Source organism: Ornithorhynchus anatinus, chromosome 17 (assembly GCF_004115215.2).
Source record: "Ornithorhynchus anatinus isolate Pmale09 chromosome 17, mOrnAna1.pri.v4, whole genome shotgun sequence".
Lineage (NCBI taxonomy): Eukaryota > Metazoa > Chordata > Mammalia > Monotremata > Ornithorhynchidae > Ornithorhynchus > Ornithorhynchus anatinus.
The window spans coordinates 15,460,565-15,472,714 of NC_041744.1; the positions used below are offsets into that span (position 1 = coordinate 15,460,565).

Sequence of the window (12,150 nt, forward strand, 5' to 3'; positions counted from 1 at the left end):
TTTGTTAAGCGCTTACTATGTGCAGAGCACTGTTCTAAGCGCTGGGGGAGATACAGGGTCATCAGGTTGTCCCTCGTGAGGCTCACAGTCTTCATCCCCATTTTACAGATGAGGTAACTGAGGCCCAGAGAAGTGAAGTGACTTGCCCACAGTCACACAGCTGACAAGTGGCAGAGCTGGGATTTAAGTGACTAGGCCAGTGTTTAAAGAAGCAGCATAGCCTAGAACTGATAGAGCATGGGCCTGGGAGTCAGAAGGCCATGGGTTCTAATCCTGGCTCAGCCACTTGTCTTCTGCGTGACCTTGGGCAATTCACTTCTCTGGGCCTCAGCTACCTCATCTGCAAAATGGGGATTAAGACTGTGAGCCCCACGTGGGACACGGACTGTGTCCAACCTGATTTGATTGCATTCCCCCCTAGTGCTCAGTACAGTGCCTGGAACAAAGTAAGCACTTAATAAATACCACAATTATTATTGTTGCTATGATCGAATTGTACTTCCCAAGCGCTTAGTACAGTGCTCTGCACACTTAATCACTCAATAAATATGGCAGATTGAATGAATGAATGATCCTTTGGCAAAAAAGGGATCGGAACCCACATCCCCAGGTTTCCAGGCCCGTGCTCTTTCCATTAGACCATGCTGCTTCTCATGAATTATTTATTCTAATTGCTCTAATTGCAAATCTTTATGTCCGTCTCCCCCATTAGACCGTAAACCTCTTGTGAAAAAGGAACACGTCTCTTCTTTCGGTTACATCTTCCCAAGTGTTTAGTGTGCAACATCATCTACTAAATGAAAGATAATCCTGTTAATAATAATTATAATAATTGGGGTATTTGTTAAGTCCCTACTATGTGCCAAGCATGGTATTAAGTGCTTGGGTAGAAACAGTAAACACAGATTGGTAATAGCTCTGACTCACGTGAGGCTTACAGTCCGTGGGGGAGCAGTATTTAAATCCCATTTTATAAACTGAGGCACAGAGAAGTTGAGCGATTTGCTCAAGGTCAACTAGGAGGCAAGCAGAGGAGCCGGGATTAGAACCCAGGTCTTCCTACTCCCGGGGCCGGACTCCTTCCCCTAGGCCACGCTGCTTCCCAAACCTAATGGTGGGGAGTCTGCAACTGCTCGACCAGAGTCAGTCAATCGTATTTACCGAGCGCTTCCTATGTGCAGAGCACTGTACTAAGCACTTGGAAGAGTACAGTAGAACACTATAACGGGCACATTTCCTGCCCACAGCGAGCTTACAGTCCAAATGGGGAGACAGAAAATAATATAAATCAATAAATGACAGATATGTCCATAAGGGTTGTGGGGCTGGGAGGGGGGATGAATGAAAGGAGCAAGCCGGGGAGATGCAGAAGGGTGTTGAAGAAAAGGAAAAGAGGGCTTAGTCAGGGTCTAGACTGTAAGCTCCTTGTGGACACTGTGTCTGTTGTTAGACTCTACCCTCCCAAGTGCATAGTACTATGTGCCAAGCACTGGGGTAGATACAAGTTAATCAGGTTGGACCCAGTCCCTGTCCCACATGGGGCTCACACTCTTGATCTCCTTTTTACAGCCTGCTTTTGCTTCCCCACTAAAGGTCCTTAAGCAGAACCCTGAGAGTCTGTGTGAAGGCAAAAGTCACCTGAGTGGAGGAAAAGCCTCCATAGGGATTCTGTTGCCTGACGATCCACAGCACGATGTTGGCGGCCAGAGTGAGGTCAGGTACGGCTTTGGATATGACGGCCAGAAGCCCATAGCACGTTATCTCCACCTCGGCCGAGGGGGCCCGAGGGACGAAAGAGGGGAGGTCATCCGGCTGGGGCTTCTCTTCCCGCTCCCAGTGCACCGTGCTGCCTGAGGATGAGAGAGAGAGAGGTAATAATAATACTAATAACAATAATAGTTTTTGTTGAGGATTTATTGGTGCCAGGCACTGTACTTATGTACCGTACCACTACGGGGCTCACATTTTAAATAGGAGGGAGAACAAGCATTAAAGAGCATGGGCTTGGGCGTCGAAGGATGTGGGTTCCAATCCCGGCTCCGCTACTTGTCTGTGGTGTGACCTTGGGAAAGTCATTCAACTCCTCTGTGTCTCAGTTACCTCATCTGTAAAAAGGGGATTAAGACTGTGAGCCCCAAGTGGGACAACCTGATCATCTTGTATCTACCCTGGCGCTTAGAATAGTGCTTGGACCATAGTAAGCGCTTAATAAATACCATAATTATTAATTATGACCAAATCTCCACTTTGCTGGTGAGGTAACTGAGGCCTAGAGAAGTGAAGTGACTTGCCCAAGGCCACACAGTGGATGAGTGGTGGAGCTGGGATTGGAAACCAGGTCTTCTGACTCCCAGGCTTTTCTTTCTACTGGCCATGATGCTTCATTCAAGAGAGACTGCACGAAGTAAATAGAAAGGGCTGCAGGATTAGCTGTACATCCTCGCTGATGTGCTGGGTTTTTAAAAATTAATTTTTTTATGGTATTTTTTAAGCATTTACTATGTGTCTAGGGTACGTACAAATTAATTAGGTTAGACACGGTCCCTGTCCCACATGGGACTCACAATCTAAATAGGAGGGAGAAGAGGAGAACAGAGGCACAGAGAAGTTAAGTGACTTGCCAAGGTCACACAGCAAGGATTTGGCAGAGTCAGGATTAGAACCCAGGTCCTCTGACTTCTCAGGACTGTGCTCTTTCCACTAAGTCATGCAGTTGCCACAAACCTCCTTGTGGGGAAGCTGAGGGCCACTGCGGGGGCTAGGGGGGACTCTCTGGAGGCTAGTTTTGGCTCTTGAAGCCAGGGCTGTTATTCAGACAGCTCCAGAATTATAATAATAATAAAAATAAAAATAGTAGTATTTCTTGAGCACTTACTATGTGCCAGGCACTGTACTAAGTGATGGGGTGGATACAATCAATTCAGGTTGGACACAATCCCTGTCCCATATATGGCTCACGGTCTCAATCCCCACTTTACAGATGAGGTAAGTGAGGTCCAGAGAAGTGAAATGACTTGCACAAGGTCACCCAGCAGACAAGGGGCACAGATCACCAGAACCCAGATCTTTCTGAGTCCCAGGCCCGGATTCTAAACACCAGGCCATGTCGCTTCTCTTTAGTGAGCCCTTACTGCGGGCAGAGCTCTTTCCTCTCGGGATTGTTCAACAGAGTTGAAAAATAAAATCCTTCCTCTCCAGGCAGTGGGAGAGTCTTAGTGGGGCTCACCTTCTTTCTTGGCAGATTGATCCAGTCTCTGCAGTAAGGATTCCACTTTGTCTTCTTGGCCGGCTAAGGCAAATGTGTAAGCCATTAGTACCTGGTTGTAGACGTTGTTGGAGTTAATGCTGCGGTCATAAGCTTCATCCAGACAAATCAACCCTCTCCGTACGAGAGGATGCTATTCAGAAAGGAATGGAGAACAACAAAAATCAAAACGAGTCCATTTCGGAAGAGGAACGGCCTCTCAGATTTCACAGTTCCCCGTCACGAATGATGCTCATCCCTTAGCTCTGATATGGGGTTTCTGCCACCTCTATTCTCGATTCAAAAGTAAAGTTTTAGAACAAAATAAATCCATCCCCTAAATACTTTTGGAGAAATCAAAGCTAATAATAATAATGTTGGTATTTGTTAAGCGGTTACTATGTGCAGAGCACTGTTCTAAGCGCTGGGATAGATACAGGGTAATCAGGTTGTCCCACGGGAGGCTCACAGTTAATCCCCATTTTACAGATGAGGTCACTGAGGCCCAGAGAAGTGAAGTGACTCGCCCACGGTCACACAGCTGACGAGTGGCAGAGCCGGGATTTTGAACTCATGACCTCTGACTCCCAAGCCCGGGCTCTTTCCACTGAGCCACGCTGCTAGTTTAAGGCAAGGAGTGAAATCAGGTAGTCACGTGCCTGGCAGCAATAGTAGAATAATAAATGATTGTGTTATTTTCTTAGTTGCTCATTATGTTGTATTGTACTTTCCCAAGTGCTTAGTACAGTGCTCTGCACATAATAAGCGCTCAATAAATATGACTGAATGAATATGCTAAGCACTGGAACAGATACAATCAAATCAGATGCAGTCCTTGTTCCCACATAGGGCTCACGGACTACGGGGGAGGGAGAACAGGTATTTAATCCACCCTTTCACGGATGAGGAAAGTGAGGCACCGAGAAGTCAAGTGACTTGCCCAAGGTCACACAACAGGCAAGCAGCAGAGAGGAAATGAATCTCCTGACTCCCAGGACCACGTTCTTTCCGCTAGGCCACATGGCTTCCCTAATGATTTACTTTAGTTCCTGGCTAGTTCTTCCAGCTCGGAACTTTTCAAATACGCTTTCGTCTACCCTGTCACAGATATGAATTTATAATTAATATACCTTATTTAGATAGGGTTTTTTAATGGTGTCTGCTAAACGCTTACTATGTTCCAGAACACTGTACTAAAGTACGAGCTAACCAGGTTGGACACAGTCCATGTCCCACAAGGAACTCACAGTCTTAATCCCCATTTTATAGATAACAGACACAGAGAAGTGAAGTGACTTGTCCAAGGTCACACAGCAGACAAGCGGCAGAGCCAGGATTATAACCTTGGACTTTCTGATTTCCAAGCCGGTGCTCTATTCACTAGGCCACACTGCTTCTCGTAGAGTAGGGGCAGTTCTGCCTAGGAAATTATCACATGGCCCCTTGCATGGTCTTGAGGCCGGAGAATTCTAGGATTGCATCTTCAGGCGGCCCAGAGATCATCTGAGGTTAAACATCGCTAGCAGAAACTGCGGGTTTATTTTCAGGAAGCCATTCCATACCGTGGAATTCAATCCAGTTTGGAGTAAAGCTCCGACGACGAGTGCCGTCAGGGAAACTTCATCCATATCTCCGCCCTGAAAGCAAACAAAAGAGAGGGCAGATGATGAAACACATTCTAGCATGCTGAGTTGCTAAATGTCTTTGAGCTTGTTTTCCCCACAAGCTCAGACTGTTTTTAATTTTTTGTCACTGTTTCTCCAAGCACTGAATATGGGATTCTAAGCATTGTAAGGCCCTCAAAAAATAATTGGGATGTTGTTTCTGCTGCTAGTGATGATGATAAACACTCCGGATGACACTGTTGATAGTGAGCTATAATCAGTAGGCACATGGGTGGCAACAGAGGCCCAGGTGAAATCAAATCCGAACGATCAAGTGAAATAGCAATAACAACAATAATTAAGCATTCATTAAGCAGTGGGGAAGAGACAAGGTCAAGATAGCAGACCCAATCTCGGTCCCACAAGGGGCCAACAGTCCATTTTATCCCCATTTTACAGTTGAGGAAAATGAGACCCAGAGAGGTTAAGGGACTTATCCAAGGTCACTCAGCAAACCAATAACGTGGGCTTCCCAGTTCCCACTCCCGGGAGCTTTCCACTAAGTCACTCTGCCTCTTCCTCGAACACGTCAGATAGTCCAACGATGGTGATGATTAATAGATAAGGTGGTCCTCCCAGCCTTGCTGGGAAGACGGGACAGAAAGGAGGGAGGAATTGTCTCTGTTTACCCAGCTCTTATTAATAATAATAATAATAATGATAATTATGGTACTTACTATGTGTCAAGCACTGCTCTAAGTGCTGGATAAAGTTAATCAGGTTGTACACAGTCCCTGTCCCACATGGGGCTCACACTTTTACTCCCCATTTTACAGATGAGGTAACTGAGACCCAGAGAAGTTAAGTGAGTCGCCCAAGGTCACACAGCAGACAAGTGGCGGAGCCGGGATTAGAACCGAGATCCTTCTGACTCCCAGGCCAGGGCTCTATCCACTCACCCTCATTTCTTCTCTAGGGGCAGGTACCCGTGGGTGGGGAAAAGTGGATAGAGTCATCGTCTCTCACCTCCAGAGCGTTGTTGAAGGGTTTGCCTTGGTTCGCGAAGCAGCCGTTTGTTTTCTGTTGGCTCGAGAGCCATATCAGAGTCTGGGATTGGACCGTCTCGTCAATGTAGGTGTACTCCTTCATTTTCCCAAACGTACTGAACACGATGGCGGTGAGCCTGGAACGAAACACACCTCAACGGGATGCGCGCGAAGGGACGTTGCTGGAGCCGTCAAAGAGCTCGCGTCCTGAACTGATGATACCCACAGCCAACCATTTACAGGGGCAAAACGTACCCAGAGAGGGCATCCTCTACCTTATCAGGCCTGCATGGCCACTCAACTGGCCTGAGGAGGGAGGATGTAGCTAGCGTTCATTAGACTACATCTTCACAGCCCTGCTAAAAATCACATATCCAGGAGGCCTTCCATTCATTCATTCTTTCAATCGTAATTATTAAGCGCTCACTGTATGTAGAGCACCGTATTAAGCGCTTGGGAAAGTACATCAATAAACAGTAACATTCCCTGCCCCTAACGAGCTCAGTCTGGGTGGGGGAGACAGAGATCAATACAAATAAATAAAATGACAGATATATACGTAAGTGATGTGGAGCTGGGAGCGGGGAGAAGAGCAAAGGAGCGGGAGATGAGGAAAAGTGGGGCTTATAGGAGAGGAGATGTGGAGGAGTAGATATCCTTCAATAAGGCTTTGAAGAGGCGTAGAGTAATTGTCTATTTCCCTCCCTACTCCAACAGGTCACCCCTCTCTGCCTAGCGCTTATGTACAGATCTTCGAGCTTGTTTGCTTCCCCTATGTGTCATTTAGTTTTGCGGCTCCCTCTGCTAGATTCCAAGATCCTCCATAATGATGACGATAGCATTTGTTAAGGTTTACTATGTGTCAAGCGCTGTTCTCGGCACTGGGGTAGATACAAGGTTATTATTTTGGACACAGTTTCCATCCCACATGAGGCTCACAGTCTAGGTAGGAGGGAGTGGAATTGAATCTTCATTTTACAGATGAGGAAAGTGAGACACAGAGAAATGAAGTGACTGGCCCAAGGTCACCCAGCAGACAAGTGGCGGAACTGGGATTAGAACCCGGGTCCTCTGACTTCCAGGCCTGTTTGCTTTCCACTAGTTTACGGCAGCAACATTCTTAGATGACAGGAATGCCACAGTTGTGTGTCTCCTACCTCACTTTAATCTACTAATCCCCAAGATTATAGTAGAGTGCTCTGCCCAGCATAATTACTATTGTTTGAGTAATCATTTCTATTGATTTATGCTCGACAACCAGGGACCTGATTTATCTTCCTGAATTCCCGGACACGAATCGAAGGTCAAATTGGAGTTAGAGTCTCCTGTTATAATGAATCCCAACACTAACCTAAAGAATTACCCCTGCTGATAAGCCGTGCTTTAAAACCCCTCTAATTATTATCATCGCATTATGAAGGAAAGGAATCGAAATTCCCTTGATCCTTCCTGACTTGGTTCTCTGGAAGATTCCTAAAATCAGCTCTACACTTTTAATTTGTAAGGCATTTTTAATATTCCAAAGCATTTCACGTCGTTATCTTTTCTGTTGTTTTTTTCTTTTTAATCCTCTTGCCTTCCCTGGATGGTAGGGAGAGGCAGCAATTTTTCCTTCCCATTTTACAGATGTGGAATCGGAGGCCCAGAGAGGTAAAGTGACTTTCCTGGAGTCACACAGTAAAAACACAATAGGCTAGTGACAGACCTGGGTCTATAACCTAGATCTGCTAACTTCCAAGATCTTTGTGCTTTTCCATAGAGCCCACTACCTCGAAAATGGTGTGAGCTTGAGGAATACTGGCGGTGTGAAATTTGAAATAAGCTTTAGAAAGCTTCATAGATTTCCCAGAAGTATAAAAGAATTAACAGTACAAATGCTTTTTGTAGAAATCAGTTACTATTAAGGCTCTCACCTACCAGTCAATCAAATTAAGCACTTATTGTGTGCAGAGCACTGCATTTAGCAGAGCACAGTTCAATATAGTTGCTAGACAGGATCCCTGCCCAGGAGAAGTTGGGCAGTGTAGCTTAGTGGATAGAGCACGGGCCTGGGAGTCAGAAAGACCTGGGTTCTAATCCCAGCTCCACCACTTGTCTGCTGTGCGACCTTGGGCAAGTCATTTCTTCTCTGTGCTTATCTGTAAAATGGGAATAATAACAGTGGTATTTGTTAAGCGCTTGCTATGGACCGAGCACTGTTCTAAGCGCTGGGGTAGATACAAGGTCATCAGGTTGTCCCATGTGGGACTCACCGTCTTAATCTCCATTTTACAGATGAGGTAACTGAGGCACAGAGAAGTGAAGTGACTTGCCCAGTCACACGGCTGACAAGTGGCGGAGCCAGGATTAGAACCCAAGCCCCACATGGGACAGGGACTCTGTCCAACCCAATTTGCTTGTATCCACTCCAGCACTCAGTACAGTGCCTGGCACATAGTTATTGTTATTAAGGCATTATCAGTCTATATGCAAATGAGAGCAGATCAGAATGACTTAGAAGTCTCTATCTCCTACATTACTTCCTACTCCCTCTTCATAAGACATTTGTGGGAACTAAACTCTAGATTGTAATTTAGTAATAATGATATTAACAAGAATAATATTTACTTCATTCCAGTTTAGATATAATCCCTGTCCCACACGAGCTTCACAGTCTAAGAGGTAGGAAGCACAGGTTTTATAGATGAGGAAACGGGCACAGTGAAGAGAAGTGACTTGCCCAGGGTCACTCAGCAGGCAAGTGGCAGAGCTGGGATCAGAACTCAGATCCTCAGACTCTTAGGCCTGGAATTTTTTCACTAGGCCACACTGCTTCTCCGGGATTGTTTTCTATCCTTTTGTGATGCAATAGCCTCAGTCACTTAAGCTTAGGAAGAGTCCCCTGACTCACCGGGTGTCTCCTTTCATGTTTCTCCTTCCAAATGTGCTGTAGGAGCCATCGAAGAGTTTGTAGGACAGTTGTTTTTGATACCCTGAAAAACAGTGACAAGGCAAAGGAAAACATATCTTCAGAAACCTAGGGGAGTGAAACTTGCAGCGTATTTTGGAACAGTACCGGCTGGTTTCCCAAATGCAACATTTGGGGCGTCACCTTCTTGACGAGGTTTCTTGAAATGCCTTCCCTTTATAAGTATCCCACCCACTCCCCAAACTATTAATCTCGTAATTATACTGGAGGGCAACGGATTCCAATGAACAATTTTCACGGGGTGCCCCACTGGGCCTTACGGGATGGTAAAGTGGATTGACTCGGTGATATTCTGAGGCACTCACTATGTGCCGAGTCCTGTTCTAATCAGCAGAGGTAGATCCAAATTAACCAGGTTGGACACAAATGCCGTCCCACATGGGGCTCACACTCTAAATAAGAGGCAGAGTCCCCAATTTACAGATGGGGTAACAGGAACTGAGAAGTTAAATGACTTGCCAAAGGTATGGAAGCACTGTAAGCAGAGCCTCGCATTTGCCCCTTCCCCTCAGACCATCCTCTCTGAGCCGTTTCACCTCTAGGCTTGCTTGCTTGCCTCGGAAAAATAATAATAATGCTATTTGTTAAGCACTTACTACGTGCCAAATATAAGTTTTGGGTAGATACGAGATAATCAGGTTGTCCCACATGGGACTCAAAGTCTTAATCCTCATTTTACAGATGAGGTAAATGAGGAGCAGAGAAGTGAAGGGACTTGCCCGGGGTCACACAGCCGACAAGCGGCGGAGCCGGGATTAGAAGCCACATCCTCTGACTCCCCAAAATGCTCTTGCCACTAGGCCGTGCTGCTTTTCAGAACCATCTAGTTTAAGTGAACGGGGTAAATCCGGTGACTAGAGTCCTTAGGAGTGGTAGAATACCGAGGCCTGGACTCCATTTTATATGACCAAGCCTCCATTTCTTCAAAGCAGGCAAATCACATATCCTTCCCTCCTTTGGTTCTTCCTGTCCAGATGTCCATCTTATCTCGAGACAGGAGGGAGCTAATAATAATGTTGGTATTTGTTAAGCGCTTACTATGTGCCGAGCACTGTTCTAAGCGCTGGGGTAGAACAGGGGAATCAGGTTGTCCCATGTGAGGGCTCACAGTCTTAATCCCCATTTTACAGATGAGGTAACTGAGGCACAGAGAAGTTAAGTGACTTGCCCACAGTCACACAGCTGACAGGTGGCAGAGTTGGGATATCTCCCTTAGCGTGGTCAGGACCGATGGCCAACTTATCAGAGGTAACTGTACTTTCCAAGCACTTAGAACAGTGCTCTGCGCACAGTAAGCGCTCAATAAATACAACTGAATGAATGAATGCATTTACCCACCTGGCCTCTATAATGAGGAGAACCAGTCAGGGCTGAGCAATTATCTCAAAGAGAAATTTACTGCTGCTTGGCTTAGAGTATAATCACGTCACAAGCTCGGATGCTTTACCGACTGTACATAAAGAAACTCTGTATTGTTTGGGGCTGAGTCGGCCTTGACTAGTAGAGGAACCTTGGATTAACCACCGCTCCCTACTAGCGTTAGTAGAAATGAATTCTGTCTCTGACACACCCGCTTGAACACAACGCAGAGTCCATGAAGTTTTCTTTGACAAAGGTCACACGGTACACAGTGGCAGAGCCGGGATTAGAACCAAGGTCCTCTGATTCCCAGGCCTGGGCTCTTTCTACTCGACTATTCTGCTTCCCGGTAGTCGTACTGACTACGCTGATCATGGCAAAGGACACGAGAGCCGTACCAAACCAGGCTGACTCTCTGGGCGACTTCTAGCCAGCTCGGTGCCAGGGGAGAGATAAATTGGAGGCATTTTTTTTGTGGCATTTGTTAAGCACTTACTATGTGCCAGGCTCTGTATAAAATCAGGCTCTGTACAAAGCAAATCAGGTTGGACACGGTCCACGTCCCACAGAGGGCTCACAGTCTTAATCTCCATTTTACAGATGAGGTGAATGAGGCCCCGAGAAGTGAAGTGACTTGCCCAAGGCCACACAGCAGCCAAGCGGCAGAGCCGGCGTTAGAATCCATGACCTTCTGACTCCCAGGCCCGGGCTCTACCCACTAGGCCACGCTGCTACTAATGATAATAATAATGACAGTATTCGCTAAGTCCTCACTATGTGCCGGGCACTGTACTAAGCGCTGGGGCGGATAAAGCAAATGGAGCTGGACGCAATCCCTGCCCCGTATGGAATTCACGGTCTCAACCCCCATTTTACAGATGAGATAACTGAGGCACAAAGAAGTGAAGTGACTTGCCCAGGTCCCACAGCAGACAGGTGGTGGAGCCGGGATTAGAACCCGGGTCTTTCTGACCCCCAGGCCCGTGATCCACCCGCTAGGCCATGCTCCTTCTCTTGCATTTCCGAGAAAGGGCTGAGTAGACCCAGAACTCACCGCTGGCTAAGAAACTGATGGCCTTAGATCTGAGCTCCTCCGTCAACTGCTCTGTTGCAATCAGGTATTTCAGTATGGCGACGTCAGAAGCGAGCAGAGCGATATTCTGTTCTCCACAACCATAGGGCATCCGAAGAAGATTCTGCAAGTTCTGCATGGCCGGTCCAAGACAATCACCTGGGGACCGGCAGAATAAGAGCTCGTCACGGGCAGGGAACGTGTCCGTTTATCGTTGTATCGTAATCTCCCAAACCCTTATTACAGTGATCTGCGCACAGTGAATGCTCGAGAAATACAATTGAATGGATGAATGAATGAATGGAGAATCCCAAAGGAGGGTAGCGTTTACCACCGGGGGTCTGCAGAAGGCTGCAGCGCAATTCTGCCATTTTCAAAGCAAGCTGGATCCCCAGCCAAGTCACAAAGACCGGTCAGTCGATCGACAGTACTCACTGAGCGCTTCCTCAGAGCAGGGCACTGTACTGAATGCTTGGGATGGTGCTATAGTTAGTAGACGTGACCCCTACCCTCGAGGAGTTTACGATCTAGCGGGGACTCTAGGCCTGGAGATTATGGTTAAAGTAAGAAATTGGGTCTCTTCACATTGGAATCAGTATGTATACAGCTTTAAATTATATATTATAAATGACATTTATTCATGCTAATGACCGTCTCCCACTCTAGGCTGTAAGGTTGTTCTGGGCAGGGAACGAGGCTGCCAATTCCATCGTATTGTGCTTTTCCAAGCACTTAATACGGTGCTCCGCACATAGTAAGCGCTCAATAAATACGATTGATTGATTATACTCCTATGCAGTCTATGGATTCCCAATACATAGTTTATCACTTTCCCAGGAAAGGAGCATGGAGTGCTC

General features: G+C 46.6%; 1 protein-coding gene across 1 annotated transcript in view; it reads right to left on the reverse strand.

Moving 5' to 3' along the window:
* LOC103168757 (ovostatin homolog 2) overlaps window positions 1-12,150 on the reverse strand; it is a 61,452-nt gene that overhangs the window by 9,458 nt on the left and 39,844 nt on the right. The window contains exons 24-29 of the mRNA XM_007663450.3: window positions 11,276-11,452; window positions 8,785-8,866; window positions 5,875-6,031; window positions 4,807-4,881; window positions 3,227-3,398; window positions 1,639-1,850 (exon numbers count right to left, since the gene is read on the reverse strand). Coding sequence (XP_007661640.1) covers window positions 1,639-1,850; window positions 3,227-3,398; window positions 4,807-4,881; window positions 5,875-6,031; window positions 8,785-8,866; window positions 11,276-11,452 — 875 coding nt within the window. The remainder of the gene's footprint in view (window positions 1-1,638; window positions 1,851-3,226; window positions 3,399-4,806; window positions 4,882-5,874; window positions 6,032-8,784; window positions 8,867-11,275; window positions 11,453-12,150) is intronic.